The sequence below is a fragment of the Nomia melanderi genome, chromosome 9 (genome assembly GCF_051020985.1).
Source record: "Nomia melanderi isolate GNS246 chromosome 9, iyNomMela1, whole genome shotgun sequence".
Lineage (NCBI taxonomy): Eukaryota > Metazoa > Arthropoda > Insecta > Hymenoptera > Halictidae > Nomia > Nomia melanderi.
The window spans coordinates 14242687-14261880 of record NC_135007.1 but is presented as its reverse complement, the minus strand read 5'-3'; the positions used below and the strand labels follow the sequence as shown (position 1 = coordinate 14261880).

At 50.0% G+C, this 19194-nt stretch overlaps 1 protein-coding gene across 1 annotated transcript in view; it reads right to left on the bottom strand.

Annotated features, from left to right (window-relative positions):
• LOC116425555 (uncharacterized) overlaps nt 1-17519 on the bottom strand; it is a 145368-nt gene extending 127849 nt beyond the window's left edge. Inside the window, exon 1 of the mRNA XM_076371063.1 lies at nt 15466-17519. Coding sequence (XP_076227178.1) covers nt 15466-16737 — 1272 coding nt within the window. The 5' untranslated portion in view covers nt 16738-17519. The remainder of the gene's footprint in view (nt 1-15465) is intronic.
• Between the last annotated feature and the right edge of the window lie 1675 nt (nt 17520-19194).

The window sequence follows — 19194 nt, the reverse complement described above, 5'->3', positions numbered from 1 at the left end:
CACCCCGGCGTTTCGGGATTCGAGAGTGGCTACCGATGCTGATGCTTAACGCTTTGTGGAAGTACATTCGAGAACGTAGGTATTGTCTCTTAACGGTTGCGCGACCTAAAAGGAACTGTAACTACAATTTCCTTCGTTATCTTCAGTTGAAGTCGTTCAGAATTCGGTTGGAAACTGTGTTCTGTGAAAACGAGAATTTGATGAATTGTGAATAATCCAGCTTCGAGACTTATTAAATAACAAAAGTAGAATAAAAGGCAATGCTGAAGACTTACTAAATAACAGAAACAGAATAAAAGGCAATGGTAAAGACTTACTAAATAACAAAAGTAGAATAAACAGAATAAAAGGCAATGCTAAAGACTTACTAAACAACAAAAACAGAATAAAAGGCAATGCTAAACACTGACTAAATAACAAAAACACAATAAAAGGAAATGCTAAACACTTACTAAACAACAAAAACAAAATAAACAGAATAAAAGGCAAGGCGTTGCTTCGGTTGGCTAAGCATCAACATGCTTCGCGACTGATGCTACACTTGCTTCTCTACTAGGTTGACGAAAACACGGTGGAGATTCAAGAAATCACAAATAAAACTTCATTCAACTACACGTCGCGTGTTTTATTCTAGTTTTCTGAAACTCTCTTTCAGTTTCCTTATTACCTATTACATCGCGATACGAACATTGAAAAGCTAAAGATTTCCTACTCAACCTAATACTTCGAAACCTGCATTAACCCCTTGCCGTACAATGACGAGTGAGACTCGTGATGAAGATTTCTAAACTAATTTAACAAAAATCAATGATCTTCATTACCCACGGATCAAAGCAAGCAACTATTTTGCTATTACCAATATATTATCTTCAAATGAAATTTCCACCTGAAGTAGAATGGAAAATTTTCTTGTATTTCTTACAAATTGTCAGTAAAATACACGAGCTTAGTAACTAAAGTACTTCAACCTGTCATTCGCAACAAAATGCATTTCAAAAAGAAGAGTCCAACGGTACGCTGTATGTTTCCCACAAATAAATCCTCCGTCCCACCTTTATCTCAAGGTAAGCGCAAAAACTCGACTCGCGTCTACGGGGAAGTTTACGCAAGGTAATTCGGTGCTCAAGGGGTTAATCTTTAGTTTCGCGCGAAAGCGAGTCGCGTCCCGTTCCCCGCGTTTTCCGCTGGCTCTCCCATCAGGCTCGCCCGGAGGACGCGGCAGGGCGACGAGATGCATGTTCGAGATCCCCGGCGGAAAGTTACCGCCGTGAGATAAGAAGAAGAATACACCACGGTGCGCGAGGAACCATAATGGGCCAGCGAACACTGATAACGGAAACCCCATTAAGGTTCCGCTTCGGTAAACAAGCCGTTTCCCTCTCCGGTCGTGCTCGCTTTGGATCCCGGGCGCATCGTCGCTGGGCTCTCTGCGTGCGACTTTTTATAATGACTTCATCCCCGACCCCCCGATCCACCGATCTCCCCCTCCCGGAAGGTGGTAACGTGTTATTTGATCGATCCCGTGGCCGTTCGCGCGACCAGACAAAATTGCCCGGCATTTCCGCCCCGAGCACTTAACGGAAACCGCCGCCGCCGCCGCCGCCCCCTCGGATTCAATCGAGATCGCCGGACAGTGTAAACAGAATCGACAGCTGCGGCCTAATTGCGGGGCGGGAACGCGTAAATTTTAGAGCTAGATCGAAACTTCACCCTTTACGGCTGGGCGCCGACGTAATGGCGACTGCGGGGCTTAGGCGTCCGACGTCCACGAGCGGTCAGCGCGATTCGAGTAACTAGAGATCGATACTTTTTCTTCTTTCCGAGATTAGAAGGTTAAATTGACGGATGTATCGAAATAGCTTATTTCTTGTTTTCTTTGTTACATTGATGTCGGTCTCAGAATTTCTTCGTCGAGTCTAGCAACGGATAAGTTAAACGAATCTATTAGAATTTTGATAAACGCGTTTCGAACTTTCTATAAAAGAATCATAGACGATAGTCATAAGAACTCAATTTTCTTATTGTTGGTGAGTATTTTGTTTTTCTATACTTTACAGGTAGTATTGAGTCAAAATAGTCTTATCTCGACGACTACTTTACTCAGAATAACTGATAAATGCTCATTATTATTATTGCACACACGTGCAATCGGTTTCGAATGGGTTGAGAAGATACCAACTGAGGAAACGCAGGCGACCAGCGTTCGATTTTCCTTTCACTAAGATTATCTTATAACCCTGATTCGTCTTTTATCCGCCGAAAACCAGGGCCACCTGCAGCTAGACCGGCGATACGACCAATTTGGCCGGCGAGGACGGCACCGACATATTTTTGGATTTTATCGGTGCATCTGCCCGAGGGAATACTCGAGTTGGACAACCTCCAAACGCGCACGAGAATGACCCGAATACGCGGCGCGGGCACGGGCCGCTGCTCTCGGCCCGTTCCATCTTGATCCGATCGGTATCGGATGTGGCCCGATTGGAAGCAACGACCGGTTCATTGCGGAAGATATATCCGGCCCGAATATCCGCAGCTGGGCCGGATTACGCCGCAGATTGCGGCCGAACGGCCGTTTTCTGGGCAAAACTTCAAACAGAAGTAAGATATAGAGCTAATCGTACGGTGATTATATTTTTCTTTGCATTAGTTTCCATTAAACGGGATTAATTGGCAGTAAATTTCTATTTTTCGAATGAGAATCATTCTATAGCAGGGACTACTTAGCAACACATTGGTAACTTTCAATTTTCAAAACTCAAGTTAACTGTGAGTGACAAATGCTTCAGACAGAAGTAAGATATGGAGCTAATTATACGGTGATTATATCTTTCTTTGCATTAGCTCCCATTAACCCTGCAAACATCGTGTCAGACTCGCGGTGAAGATTTCAAACAGAACTGAGCAAACATAAATATCATCCACTTCGTTCGAAGGAAAACTGCATATCCTTTTATCAATGATTATAGAGCATACGTTGACATAGAATAAAACTGGAATTTCCCTTAACTTCAATAAATCATTAATAACGAAGTAGTTAGGTCACAGTTCAAAAAGAAATCATAGATTAAACAGGATTTACTCCCAGGAAATGTGTATTCTTCACATAAAAATCATTCCGTTTAACACCACAATTAGTACCCTTCGATTTTCATTACAATCAACTGTCGTTGCTTTTTGTTTTCGATCCGTCACACGACCTGGAACCGCTCCAAACGCGTTCTCCCTCGGACACGATCTACCCCAAAAGATCCTCGGCCCGTGTATTTCGATCGCCTCGCGCGTTTGCGCAATAACGTTTGAATTAATTGCGTCATCCCGACACGAGCGGGTTCGCGGGACCCGTAACGGACGTCACCCGCATGACAAATCCGACGGCGAGCTTAGTCATCCGAGCCATTGTCGCCGGCCGCGGCGTATGGAACGTTAAATAACTCGCGCCTTTACGCGCGTTCGATCTTGGACGGTGTCCAAGGCTCGATACACAGGGGAGGAGGTGGATCGGCCGTAAATGCCGGCGGTCGCGGGACACGCCGCGCGGATCACCGTTCCACGAATTAATTAGGATGATAGCCACGGACCGCGAGAGCAGGATCGGCGACACCGAGAGTGTTCCGTAAACGAAAACCGAGCCGACAGCGGGAAATTCGTGAGTCACCGATTAGTCGGCAGCCGGCGTCGCGACGCGCGGATCCTCGCCGAGGCTTCTTGTCTCGTTGCCCTCGGCTATTTCGCGGCTCCGCGCCGCTCAGGACTTCGCGACGGGCCGATATGATTCGCGAGCGCGGCGACCGTTGATCTCATATCTAATTCTGAGCTTGACGATGCTTCGCGCAGCGTTCTCCTCGGTTTTTCGAGTGTCCGCTGGACGAAGGGGTGAGTTAGGGGATAGATCGGTATGAGGCGAACCGTTTAACTCTTTGTGAAATTTTTAATATGACCTTCCAGTAATTCCAAATCTTTTCTACTCTGTGGAAGATTGGAACTCCTGCTTTGATACTAAGAAGGGGTGCATACATTTTAACCCTTTGCACTCGGAAGTTTTTTATTAGAAATATTTTAACGTCTTCTGATGAGATAGAGAGAATATTTTGTGAAACGATGAGAAATCACACATCGAGGGACAAAGTTATTTTGTTTGAATATTTCTCAAAGTGATGAGTTAAAGGGTGAGGGGTTGACCAGTGAAGGGTTAAAGTTACGTTTGATTGAAAATGGAGTTAGAAGCTTAGAATGTCGCGACAACGGAGTAAAAAGGATTAACACTAGAACTACCGAGCACTTAGACTGACTTTCGAATATTTCTTTATAGGAACTACGAACGTGCCTCTCAGTCACCACTCGATTGGTGCATCAAAATTGTACAATTTCGTATTTAACATTAAGTCTCTGTCGATACGTGAAATGTGGACATAAAATACCATTGTTCCCTTATTTTGTGAATAGATTCTTCGTTAAGTTGAAGAAAATGTCATTTATATCTCATAAAAATAAATTGAATATTTCTAGCGACAAATTTTTGGAGTGCAAAGGGTTAGTTAATCAGCTTCTTTAGTAATTTAGTAGCAACACCTCGAAGATATGTCTGCCTTTCAGTGATCGCGGAAGAAATCAAGGAATGGCTAACTTCGATCTGGTAATTCTAGTGTCAATTAGGTACAGACATTCGCTATCGCGAATTTTCTAATTAGTTTAGAAACTACAGCTCTAGTAACCGTATCACTTTGGAAACTATGCTCGGCATTCGCGATAACCTTTAGAAACGACTCGTCTCGAAAACTAGTCTCTGACCGAAATACTGCGTCGAGAACTCCGACACTACGAACAGCGACCATTGTTTCTAGAACTGCAGCATCGGAAACAATAGTATTGCTTCGGAAACTACGGTATCGTCCCGCTAACCGAAGTGTCGCCTCAACAACCGCGTCGCCCGAGACGTACCCGCGACGTTCACGCAAAAATCGAGACCCACTCGCTTTGGAAACTAGTTTCCATCTCGAACGCGCGAGGGATAAAATGCGGCTGCGGAACGCGGGCCGCGGCTTTTCGAGTTTCCCCGTTGCGCAACGACGCGCGTCGTTCATCCTTATTTCATGCGATTGCAATTAGAGACCCTGCCGTGTTCGCGCGGCTGCACCTATGCGCTCTCTTCCGCGTACGCGCTCGTTCCTTTCACGGGGGACCTTTTATCCGCTCGCTGCTCACGAATTTTACGATCGGACTCTCCCCCGTTGTCCCCGGCTCGAATTGAAACGCGGTTATTACCACGCCGGTTGAACGCGACGACGGTTGTCCCTCGGAGCCGCGCGATTCGCCGAAAGAACGCGGACTATTTCGGTCGATTCATTAAGCGAACCGGGTGCACCCGGCCTTCTTTCGCGCGGAGATCCTCCGGATAGGCTCTGCCCGTGGCCCTCTCGATGAATCATCGTCCGGGAGGATTAGCGGCGGTCCGCAGATTCTTTCTCCGCATCATCGGGAACGCTCGACTTTTTCGCAAGTGGCCCCCGCTTATCTCCGCCGCGATGACTTCATTATCGTTTAAAACTGGCTCGCGGAGGGAGGGCGACGGCGAAAAGGCCTCTCTCGCGTGTCCCTCGATTTCGCGCCAGCGATTCCATACGGTTGCGTGCGGAGCGACGTTTTAAATACGCGTGACGGCGCACGGAGAAACCGTGCGGCCGTTGGCGTGCGAGTTAAATACGGCCGAGTGTTTGAAAATTTCGAGACAGATTCGAAGATAAGCCTCCCCGCCGAGCCGCTGGAAATGGACGTCCGCGCTCGCATCGTTCGCTCGGTGAACGGCTACTGGGGCTTCCGAATTTGACCATCGCGCGAATGTCGAATGAGTATTTAGTAATAGGAGTGACTAAATAATAGTATACCTTAGAAACTATGGCACCAAACGGAAACATAAGACACGGTCGTATGAAGAAAATGTCGAATGAGTAATTTAGTAGCAGAAGTGACTAAATAGTAGTGTGCCTTAGAAACTATGGTACCAATTGCAAACTTAAGACACAACATGCAGAGAATGTCGAATGAGTATTTAGTAGCAGAAATGACTAAAAAATAGTATACCTTAGAAACCATGGCACCAAATGGAAATATAAGATACAGTTGCATGCAAAGAATATAGAATGAAAGTATTTAGTAACAGAAGTGACTAAATAATAGTATACCTTACAAACCATCGCAGCAAATGAATAATTCTAGTACCTTCGCCACGAAGGAACCATCGGTATCAAACGCTTAACACGTTCAGTGCCACGTGTACACATGGTTCACGTTAATCTAACAAAATATTTTTAAAGGACACATGGTCAAGACAAGCTCTATACTAAGCACCGAAAACATCGAGAAATATCAAAATACACAAAATTAAAAGAAAAACTAGAATATAACTCAACATTTCATTGAAAAATTTTGTGTTAAACTTCGCGTGTGCAACATTATCTGCCATCGAACCGTTCAGACGTCGATAAAAGTCGCGGCGAGAAAGAGAACTCTCGTTAATGTGGTCGGCCGAGAGCCTTTTTCCCCGGAGGAACGGGCAGGAGTGAACTCTAGGGTCGAGGAGGCGTCGCGTAAATTTTTCCCCGCGATCGTTTCTTTTTTATCGCCTCGGTTTACGAACCCGCGGCGCGCCGCTTTCTCCCGCAGAATCCCGTGACGGCGAGCCACGGATTTTTGCGCGCGGTCGGGCGCAGCTTCCGCGGCCGTCCGAGGGAGCGAGCTTTTACGGCCGATTTATGGGTGTTCCCCGCGTGGTCAGGTGGCAAAGTCGTTCCTCAACGCCGCGGTGGGACCGTTTCGGGGAAACGCTCTCGGTTATCCGAGCATCGATCCCCCGTTCCGCGCGCGGACGAGGATTCGGAGAAAGACTAGGCGGATAAAGCGGAGAGGAGGAAGACGGAGCGACGCTCCGGCCGAGATCCGCGTAAACACTGCTTCTGCGAAGTCTATCGGCTGTTTACGGAGACGCCGCGCCCGCACTCGAGAAGAGTTCGAGGTGGCGACCTGCCGTGATCCGTGAATCATGTAACGCTAACGATCCTTAGTCGTGTTTCTTTCCACTTTTCCCGCGACTTCTTTCCGCGCGACGCGTTTCCCGTGGAACTGTTCCACCGGAGGTTCAGCGTTATCTCTGGTGACGCTTAGGGCAGTGGAAAAGGGAAAGCGAAGGAAGCTAGGGATTAACCCTTTGCGCTCGGGAGGCGACTCTCAGTCACCACCTGATTTGATACAGTAAAACTAGAATCTGATATTTAATGTTAATTTGATACAGTAAAACTGTAGAATTTGATATTTAACGTTAATTTGATACAGTGAAACTATAGAATCTGATATTTAACGTTAATTTGATACAGTAAAGCTATAGAATTTGATGTTTAATGTTAATTTGATACAGTAAAACTATAGAATCTGATGTTTAATGTTAATTTGATACAGTAAAAGTATAGAATTTAGTATTAGAATTACTTGCGATTTCTCTTCGCATTAATCTCAAAGAATATCTTTGCCTGCTCAAAAAATGTTAAACGTTCCTAGTAAGAAACTTCCGAGTGCAAAGGGTTAAATGAACTCTACAATGTAGAGTCGCGTCTGTAGTACAAATGGTTATTGCCGACGAATCGTTTCTGTCAGCGAAGTTACCCAGTCGAATTATCAGTGAACAGTCTATCCGTGGCACCTGGTTCGCCGTTATCGTTGCAAAACGAGCGCGGCCTAACGAATTGCCCGCGACCGTCGTGAAACTCTCCGCGTAATTGTCTACGGGGGTCGAGCGTTTTCTAATGTCCCGGGAACGATCGTCTGGAACGACGTCGTTGAACTGTCGGTCGGCTGAAAAACACGCGTCCCCGCATTCCCGATCGGTCGGTAACGATCTCATTAATCTCGGATGTTTTTCCGTTCGAAAGGTAGGTCACGACGGATCAATCGCGGAGAGTCGCGAGCCTATCGCGATCTCCTCGGCTGAACAACGCGCGTCGGCGGGAAAGAAGCACGGCTATATCGAGAACGATGATTAATGACTAGACGATTATTGGTTATATTTATCTATCGCGCCCGATAATTTCTCGGACGCGTCTCGCGTTACGTTTCGCTCGGCTCGCTCGGTCTCGTTCTCCAATCGAATTACACGCCACTTACTCTCGCACACCGGCCACGCTTGTCTTCGCCTCGGAATCCTCGGTAAAACCGTGCTTCTGAATCGGACGTGGGAAACGTGCGTGTTTCCCTCGGTGCGCCGCTTTCCGCGTGTTTCTCCAGCGGGACGCAGTTTGCGTATGGAATTTTCTGAACTTTGCTCGGCGAACGTTCGCGTCGATTTTTATTGACAGTGACGCGGTTAGTCGATTATGAGATCTAAATGAACGCCGAGTTTTCTGGGAATGATAGACTGTACGAGGAACGTCTGAGATACAGACGATGTTCTTTGAAACTAATTAACGAGAGAACGTATATATTAAGAAGGAAAGTTATTTTATTTCAATATTCCAGATATCGATGCATCATGCAGAGCTTAATATTGTATATAAGACTTTATAATTTTAACCAGAAGGAATTCAATATTTAACTCTCCATTTAAGTAACTAGATTATCAAGGAAATATTAGGATTCTTTTCCCTGGTTAACACTAGAGTCAAGTGAAATTAGATTTTATACTAGATTTAATTACTAGAATAATACTTAGATCGGTAATACTTAGATTCATCTTGGAACGAAGGCTAATTATACTCATTCTATCCAATTTCGAAACTTCGACAGTATTATGAATCAAAGACGAGCAAACAATAAATAAACGAGCATCAATTCTTTTAGGAATAGAATGAAGAGTACAATAAATGCCCTAAACCTAGTATTAAGAATCAAACTTTATAATTTCACTGTATCAAACTCAACGGCGACTGAGAGTCACCTCCGAGCGCAAAATGGTTAAAACCTCAAAAACACAGCTACCCACCGCTCTCATCCAATAAAATTTCTCCTCCACGATGTCCCTGCCAGCGGCCCAGAAACGAACCTCGAAGCCGCAGCGGTCCCGGAGGGTTAACAGTTTCTTAATCGATGTGTACAACGATTTCGAGTCGGTCGTTCCCTCTAATCAGCCGCGCTGGCGAATATATCCGCGCCGGGAAACCGCGGGGAGCAACTGCACGTAGAATTGCTCAATTACCCGCCGCGGTAATTCCAGCCCGGCCGGCCGGCACGTACGAGTAAATCGCCGATGGAACGTGGCGGGTTTACCTTTGTAAATTGGCGCAAAAAGGCCGAGCCGCGATCGGCGGCGTCGACGACGACGACGACGACCCGTGTCCTCGCTATTTTTTCTTCTCGTTCGCTCCCCCCGGCCAGAAGCCGAGGCTCGGTTGAAATTAAGGTGTTCGAACGCCGGGCCCCGGACAATCGCGCTCGTCCTTTTCTCGGCCGCCGATAACAATCGCCGAGTAAATTCCCTTTAACCGGGGCTACCAGAAAATCCGCGGAATTCCGTTAGCCCCTTCCCGCCGGTCCCGCCGCGTCGCCGAGCCGATCCGTTGCGTATTCTTCTTGCCCGCCGAGGCGCGGGAGAGCGAGGGCCGCGCGCATCCGCGAGAAGTGAATGTACCGTTGCGATCGAACCGAAGCTGACACGCGAATAAAAACGTTTTATGATCTGTAGCAACAGACGGCGACGGCTTGGAATCACAGCCGGTGTTATTCCGCGATGCCTAACAGCTGCGCGACTCCGATTAACCGGCTAACTGTGCTCAGGCGTCATCTCGGCAGCCGAAATGCTAGTAACTCTTTCAGACGTTAATTATACGCTTCGTCGAACGAACGCGTAGTTCTTTGTCGTTTTGCTGGCGTTTCTTGTTTCGATGCGCGAGCCGCTCGGTGGCCTAGTAACTCCACCTTTCGGATCTGGAGTCGTTATTGACTCTAGAGTTTTAACTGACGCGCTGGGACTTTCTGCTTAGGTGGAGGAAACGTTCGTGTTTGAGAGAATTACTCGAATTCATTGGTTTGCTAGCGTCTTAATCTTTACACTTGTTAATGGATTTATACTATTCTGAAAATGATAAAGTATAGGTTGAGAGCAGAACAATGTAATCGTACAGCGTGACGCGAAGTATCCAAAAATCGGCACGAAACATTTCAAGCAAATTCCCTTGTTACTGAATTTAGTAAATAAAAATTCCCTTGGCCTAATGGATTCGAGTAGATATAAGTAGATGTAAGATAATTACTCGAAAATTCGTTGGTTTGCTGTCTAGCATCTTAATCTATACTCTTGTTAATATATTTATACTATTCTGAAAATGATAAAGTATAGATTGAGAGCAGAACAATGTAATCGTACAGCGCGACGCAAAGTATCCAAAAATCGGCACGGAGAGTTTTAAGCGAATTACCTTGTTACTGAATTTAGTAAATAAAAATTCCCCTGGCCTACTAGATTCGAGTAGATATAAATAGACATAAGTAGAAGTGTAGTCTATTACATTCATTTGCCGCGTTTCAAGTCTCCTCTCATCATCGCGCGATTTCATCCTCGCGAGAGACTTTTCAAAGGCAGCATTCCACCAAAGATTGCTGCATCTAGAGACGCAGCGTCGCGTCTTCGCGGCGTTGACTTCTCAAAGAATCTTGGCAGCCTGTTTATTTCCTTCCGGAGGACCGACGTCGCTCGTCTCCGAAATTCGCGGCGATCCGTCAACGTCCCTTCCAGCATTCCCATTTCCCTTGCTCGCGGCCCGCGAACCGCGCCAGGCATATTCCCGTCACGCCGTTGGAGCGACGGTAATCGAACGACGATCGCCTCGAGCCAGTCATTAGGCGACGCGACGTTTCGATGGCGGTGACAAATGGATCGGCGACGACGTGAAATTTGTCTCGGTTCTTACTTTCGAATCGCGGCGGGAATCACTTGTCGCGCGTTGCGCGCGAACTGTCGTCGGCGTTCCCAATTCTCGGCGGGATTCTCGCGTTGACGGGGCATTCGACGAATTCGACGCGTCCAGCTGACGGGAAGGTTCGACTGCGACGCTCGCGGATGGCTGACCCAAATACCGTTCGCCAGCGCGAAGATAACTATTCCGGCGATACCAGAAATTAACATACGCTCGGGCGTTTACACCTGTACGAAACGCGTAACACTTTTGAAGGAACTTACTCTGTAGATATGAAATTTTCCTGTTTGGAAGACTAAGTCGCAAGCAAATGATTCAATTACTGGAACACCAGAAGAGCTCGTAATTTCCTTTTCCTCTATTACGCAATTCATATATAATTTAGATATATCAAAGCTTTCGATTATATCAAAGAATCTTCATCCCCAAAGGGTTAACCCTTTGCACTCAAACTGTTCGGAAATATTCAACATTTCTCAACCAGATATACGTTGCTCGAATTTAACGGTAATTCACAGATAAATCAAGCAGCAAAGCTTATTTAAATCACATAGCAGTACAAAGTTAAAAATAAATATTCGACTCCATAGTTTTGCTCTATCAGATCAAGTAGTGACCACTCTACTACCATAACTTACTCTGTAGATACTTATGAAATTTTCCTGTTTGGAAGACCGAGTCGCAAACAAATGATTCAATTACTGGAACACTAAATACCAGCTCGTAATTCCCTTTTCCTCTATTACGCAACTGATATCGAAAATCGCATAACGCTGACTGTTTGAAAACTTTTCTATACATTCTATACATTCGACAATTCAAACTTGTAATAATAACAACATAATTCAATGGCATAAGTTGATACATTATTTTCATTTTCTACATTTGTCTTCTCAAAATCGTGCAGTCAACGTGTTAATAAATATACACTCATCAAACCGTGTTGTTTATTTCTACAAATAAATATTCAACCGGAAACCGCGGCACCACGTTCGAGCGGCGAATCAACGGAGTACGGAATGATTCCCAGACGCCAGCGGGAGCTTCTAATCCCCCGGATCCGCGTCTAATTTCCATCTCTCGGACTTAGCTCCGGCGAGGCATCCTCCGCCTCTATCATCATCGTGTCCCGCGCGTCGGGAGCTGGCCGGTGACTCAGCTCCGCCGAAGGGGGAGTCGCGGTTTCGTCCGACCACCCTTGCGGTGTCGATTTCTCGCGCGAGCCTCCGGTAATAAAGAGCGGCGGCGCCCGACAGCCGCGGTATTCCCGAGGTCGTACCTACGGACGTCAATCCTGGGGAATTTTGACGCGGATAAAAGCAAGCTGCCCTCTCCGCGTCTCGCTCTCTCCACGGCTGTGCCGTCTGCATTGCCAAGGTCGATCTAATCTTGGCCCCCATAAGTAAGTGGAGAGGAACCGTCCGCCGTGGCCGCGTTCGACGCACTCGAAAGTGCAACGAATCGCTAGAGAGCTTCTTGGAATCTGCCGAATGCCCGCGCGGGGGGAGCTTCCGCGGAGAAGAGGAACCTCGATTCGCGTGGCCCTCGGGACGCTTGCGTCCGGCAGCCGAGTGCAGGTTAAAAATGGTGCATGGATCTAGGGTTTTCTTGGGGTATTCTTTGATGAGAGTTGGGCGAATTGTGAATGGAATAGTTTTCTGTTTGCGATGTTGTATTGCTGGGCATAGTGGGTTTTTCTTCTGGGTTGCTAGAATGTTGGGTCTTCTGTTCTGGGATGGTGAGGATACTAGGTTTTTTCTTCTGGGTTGCTAGAAATATTAGGCTTTTGTTTCTGGGTTGCTGAGAATACTAAGTTTCTTCTTCTGGATTGCTAGGAATATTAGGCTTTCGTTTCTCGATTGCTAAGAATGTTGGGTCTTCTCTTCTGGGTTGCTAAGAATACTAGGTTTTCTCTTCTGAGTTCTTAAGAATATTAGCCTTCTGTTTCTAGGTTGCTAAGAATACTAAGTTTCTTCTTCTGGGTTGCTAGGAATATTAGGCTTTCGTTTCTGGATTGCTAAGAATGTTAGGCCTTCTCTTCTCGATTGCTAAGAATACTAGGTTTTCTCTTCTGGATTGCTAAGAATATTAGCCTTCTGTTTCTAGGTTGCTAAGAATACTAGGTTTTCCTTTCTAGGTTGCTAAGAATATTAGGCTTTAATTTCTGGATTGCTAAGTATGTTAAGCCTTCTCTTCTGGATTGCTAAGAATACTAGGTTTCCTATTCTGAGTTCTTGAAAATATTAGCCTTCCGTTTCTGGGTTGCTAAGGATACTAGGTTTTCCCTTCTGGGTTGCTAGGAATATTAGCCTCTCGTTTCTGGGTTTCCAGGAACATTAGGTTTTCCCTTCTGGGTCGCTAAGAATATTAATCTTTCATTTCTGGGTTGCAAAGAACGTTAGGCCTTCTCTCCCGGATTGCCAAGAACACTAGATTGTCTCTCTAACTCCCTAAAAATATTACCCTCTCGTTTCTAGACTCCTAAGAATACTAGGTTTTCAATTAAAAACCGTATAGAACACAAAGTTCCCGACTTCGAACCACGAAGAATCCATCCTCGACTTAGCTACGCATAACGAAACTACGATTCTAATTCGCGGCGAGACGAAGGTCCCCCGGCACAGCGCAACAGCGTGATCGACGAAAACGACAGGCGACGCGGGCGGACGCGATCGCGAGCGAACCGAAATAGGTATCTGGCATCGTTCCGGTCCCGTTCGCGAACTCTATTGCCAAGGACGGGTCCAAGGCAGAAGGATACTTCAAGGCGAACGGAGGCGATCTTCTGCACCGATGCGCTCCGTGAAAGTGGACGGTATCGGGCCGCTTCGCTGGCGCGGAACGCCGGGGATCGTTAAACCGTCTGGACCCGTTTCTGGCCGCCGAACGAACATGGAAACCTCTCTTCCCGCGCAGTCGGGGTTAAACGTCTTTGTTCCCAGCCGTCGTTTCGCCGATAAACGAGGAATCATGTTCTTCAGGTAGCAGGATGCAGAACGGCGCGGCACGTGACGCCGCTCCGAAAAATACTGCGCATCGACGGCACGATCGGCGACGGGCGTTCGAATCTCAGCTCCGAATTCCAAGTTCAACACCGCAGAAACTCGAATCATTCACGGTCAGATTCCACAAACCTATGCGACTCTCAAAAACATGCAAAACCTTCAAAATCTCGCCTTGGGTTCGACAGATCTTGAAAACCTAGGAACCTTCGAATCCCGATCTTTCCACGACTCTATACCGAATCAATCTCTTTTCAAGACTTTTATATTAACAATTATTACCGAACTATATTCCCCCACTTCCCCAAGTGTATCTCCTACCAGCCACCAAGCCTATCGCGTAACATCTCCGTGAAATAAATCTGGACTATCTTCGCCGTTCGAAATAATTCAGATCTCCCCGATTCGAGCCGATTCGACGTGTCTCGGAGCTCGTCGGTGGGTACGAGGCGAGGACGGAGGCATCGATAAGGATTCTCGCGTGTGGAGGAGAGCCGAGCAGCGCGAGAGAGCGTGCTCCGTAAAATCGAGCCCACGACGATCTTAATCTTCGTCGACAAGGTCGATATACCGAGAACACGAGGTGGCTTCCTCTCCCCACCCGGTCCCCGCGTTCTCCTCTTCTTTCCGCCGCGATGGGATCGTAGCTTAGCCTCCGAAGGGATCTCTCGAACCGGATGCGAGAGCCTACGGAGATCCCACCCCCGCGGCTCGCGCGAATTTCACCGTGTACCCGCGGACTCGCGCTATCAAGGTCGGCCGCGAGAGACCAGTCTCGATCCGACCGGGGAATATCTAATCCCGGTGTAATCAGGTGGACGGGACGGCGCTCGTAAATCTGTTCCGCCATCCGGGAACAAGAATTCCGCGGCCGCCGGCGGTATATCATCGATCTCGACTACCGAGCGGGCAGCGCGGCCGCGACTCGCCGCGTATCGGGCCAGGTATGCGCGTACGTACACACTCCCCGACTCCGATTCCCGTCCAGGCCGGACGCTCTCCTCGGCATTGTTATTAATTACCGCGGCTAATACGTTCTTTTGTCACGCGATAATCGAAAGCGAGTACCAGAGACGCTTACGCAACGCCGTTGGGCAACGGCCTCGTAATCGCGCGCGTTACGAAAAGACGGACGCGTGAGAATACACGAATCAGCGCGTCTGACATTTCCGCGGAATCTCCGATGCCGTCGGTTTCTGCCGGCGGGATGACAGTGATATCTCTCCGATCATGAATCACTGTTGAACGACTTCAATAGGTCGTTGCTTTCGGTTAGCCTCCGGTTAATGATTCGCTTTGCTCCCTAGAATTTCACTCTTCGCGCTCTACGGACGATCAGTCACTCCGGTGCTCGGCGGTATTGTGGAATGATCGATATTCCTAATAACCTCCGAGCGCAAAGGGTTAAAGCATTCGCGATTTGTTCCAGTAGCAATCTCAGTCGCGACTTCATCCAACGTGAAACAGCGTACTCTCGAAAGCAGGAACTCGAGTCTTCGGATAAGATACAAAATGACGTTCGAGTACGACAAATACGTCGAGCCCTAACTATCGATTCGACTCACCGTGTTGGTGACGTCCGCCTGCATGCCAGACTCCTCCTCGACCCCGGCTTTCATGAGGTCCTCCTCCTTCTCGGTGTCCGGGCTGTTCAGGTACTCGTCGTAATCCTGCTCGAGGCTCTTGGTCTTCGCCTGGGTGTCGTCGGTCTTCGATTTGGCCTTCTTCTCCTGCCGATCGACGCTCCTCGCCGCGACGGCGCTCGCGTTCCGCGCGGATTTACGGTCCACCTGCGAGTCCACTTGCTTGCTGGCGTTCAGGGTCCTCCTAGCCGCGTCGGCGTGGTGCAGCGAGTTCGCTTTCCCCTGGACCATCACTCTGGACAGATTCCTCGGCTCCATTCTCAGATAAGCGAACGCGTCTCGTTTCGCGTACTTCTCGATCCCGGCGTTCCTGTAGTCCCTCTTCACCGAGGACTTCGGGGTCGTCGGGTCGTCGGACGTGAGCCTTCTGATGATATCGTCGTACGTCTTCAGAGGAGCCTTCCTCTCGTTCTTGTAAAAATCATTATCGAACTCGTCGTCCTCCTCCGTCTGGTTCTCGTCCTCCGTCTCCCTCCAACCGTCCTCTTCCTCCTCCTGCTCGTCCCAGTCCTCCGCGCGATCGTCGTAGTCCTCGGAGTCCTCTATCTTCCTGCGACCGCCGGAAGACTCCGTCCTCCTCCTCCACTCGTCCAGCTTCCGCGCCTCGTCGGCGCGGTGCCTCTTCGCGTCGAGACGCCGGTCGCGTCTGGAGCCGATTCTGCGGCTCCTGCCGTTCCTGCGCCAGGCGCGGCCGTCGTCCTGCGACTCGTAGCTGCGGGACCTCTCCAGGTCGTCCTCGTCGTCCTCGTAGTCCGACGAGTCCCTGTTCCTCGAGTGGTCGAGCTTGTGTCTGGTCTTGTCCTTCTTCCTGACCCTGCGTCCGCGACGATCGTCGTCCTCGACGCGGTGGCCGCGGTGGTACCAAGCGGGGTAGCGCTGGTCCAGCGTCAGCCCGTGGAAACCGGGGTGCAGGAAGTCGAAAGCGTGGCAGCCCCACTGATCCCTGAACTCCTCGTCGTCGTCTCGGTAGGCGGACGCGTCCGCCAAGTGTTTCGGCGCGGGCGACAGCAAGCGCAGGGCGTCGAGTAGCTCGCGTTGCTCGCTGGCCCGTCTGGCCGAGGACTCGCTGTGCCCGTGTCTGTGCCGGTGCCGCGGGTCCGCGTCCTCCTCGTGCTCCCGGTGCCTGGCCTCGGCGAGCAGGCCGCAAGCCATCAGCAGCATCAGGAGCAACAGCAGCCTCCTGTCGCGCGTCATTTCGTCTGCCAGCAACAAGCCGTTCCTCGTTCGCTTCCCCCAAGCAGCTTACATTATACCAGCGCTGGCGATTCACGGCCCGCTCCGCGCCGGGGACCGCTCAAACGAGCATGCGTCGCGATCGGCGCGCGGCACGGCTGAAGATCCGGGACCCGCCGCTGTCGCGGTCGGGACATTTAACTTCGGCCCGCCCGCTGCTACCTAGGGGGGCCTCTGAGGAAGCTGGCAGCGCAAGGACGAAACGCTCCAACCACGTGGCCTGCGTGCGTACGTGCGTGAGTGAGTGTGGAGACCGCGAATATTAGCCGGGCGACGCACTCGCGGAGAGCAGCGAGGCTGCTCGGTTCTGGCCTGCTTCCAGTTCACTCGATTCCGTAAAAATGCCAACGAGCAACGGTAATCCCGCGCGGATTCCGCTCACGTCCCAACCGCCTGGCCTGCGCGTCCGTCTATCGTCGAATGGGACAGATCCGCGTACCCGGCCTCACGTCCATCGCGCGTGTCGCTTCGACGGCGAGTTTCCCGAACGGATCTCCGCCGGTTCGGCGGTGGCCCGCCGCCGACAGGTGTCGACGTTGTTCGAGAACGATCGATGCGAAGCCTCTCTCTCCGCGAGCCGATCGGTGGACTTTGCTTTTGTACAGGGAAGATATATCTCGTGCTCGCCGGCGACCGGCACACACCACTGCTCTACTATCTCCCTGGCAAGAGAGTCCGGCACGCGGAGATCACACCGAATCGTATCGCGGACCGAATGTCGCGGGCGACTGAGGCCAGCCTCTCCGGCCGGCGGCCTGAGAGATCGCGGAACGCACCGCGCATGCGTGCGGCCGATATTCGTCTCCCCCTCCCATCCCTCCGTCACCCCCGACCGACGAGGCTTTTCTGCGTCTCCTTCGTCCCTTACCTGTGCGCCCGTGTGCCACCGCGGGAGAGTGAGCACGGCCGTGTCTGCACACGACGCGACGCGTGCGTTTCACGGACTCCCATCGACAACGACGGGCACCGATCGCGGGGATTCGGTGATATCGATGCTCGAGCTGTCGACCTGTAGGCAGGGTCGCGGGCTGAATCGAAACGCGAATGGGATTCGTGTCGTGTCGGGGATCATTTCGTGTGCTCCGTGGAATGATTCTTACGAGACTTGTGACTCGTCGGAAATCGGTTGTAACCGGTCTTGATGCTGTTGAATGTTTTACCTGGGGACGGGAAATTAATTAGGGTCCGAGGAGCTGCGATTGATTTCGGGACGGGTTGATGTATTCCGAGTTTCTTGTGTCTGATGAGTGGAAGGGAGATTTGAATGATCTTTTTGATCTACTGGTAACGTTGCGGTATTTCTCGATCTTTTCTGACGAAGAGCTGATGCGATTTGGCTCGGTGTGGTCTACTTCTGGCTGTTCAATCTTCGTGCCGATGTTCGATATTCCGAAATCCGCTGCGTATCCGGCTCGATTCGATTTAGTAACTTATTTATTACATATTAGAGACAGATTCCGAAGCAACGATTTCCGTCGCGGTAAAGGACGAGCGGCTATCGCAGGTTATTTCCTATAATTGCTAATCACGGTCGTCCCGATCACGCCTGTCGATTAACGATTACCAGTCGCGGCTCGTAATCGCGGCGATTACGATTCAACGGTCGCCGGCGGTGGCAATCGGATTACGCTTTTTCACGGCTCTCCGCGAATAACCGATCGGATCCGCGTTCCATCGGCGCGCCATCTTCCCCTCGGTTCGCGGTGCAACAGCCGAATCGCGCCTTACCCGTGACGGCCGTCGTTAAACGGGCAATACGCCGGGCGTTATCGCGTCCCGTAGCGCCGGGTTCCTCGGGAGCCAAAGGACCGCCGCGGAGCGGGTGTAGGAGTTGGCCTTGAACCGCTCGATGCCTCGGATAATGCGGATTACGCGAGAGAAAAAGCGCCGAGAGGCTCGGAGACGGTAGAAGCGGCCTCCGTCTTTTTCCCTCGCGTTCGCGGCTTCGGTTGCCCGTAACCGTATTGACAAATAGCGAATTAGCAGCGGAAGGCCGAGCGAAGATGGAAGCCGAGCAATCAGCCGCATTCCTCGGACTACCAATCAACCGGTAAACGCTCGGGATGTTCTTCGCGGACTGTTAGATTGGTTCGCCGTGTATCGCGTTCGATTAGGGCAATCATAAGGAATCTTCCGCGATGCGCCGAGCGTCCCACGTTTTTTCGTTATCCGCGCGTATCGGCCGGTACATGTGTTTCCGTCACGGTCCGCCGGCCGATCCGTGTACCGCGGCCGATTTTACGATCGTCGGACGACGGGCCCTTTTCGGGGCCGCCACCGCCTCCCGTCCCATTCACTTTCGCGTCGCCATTCAGAGACGCGCGCACGGCGGGACCACGAAATCCGGTCGAGCGGAGATCGAGCCGCGCACGTCCCGCCGGTCGCGGGGGAGAGGGGGAGGAGCGGTCGACGGGATCG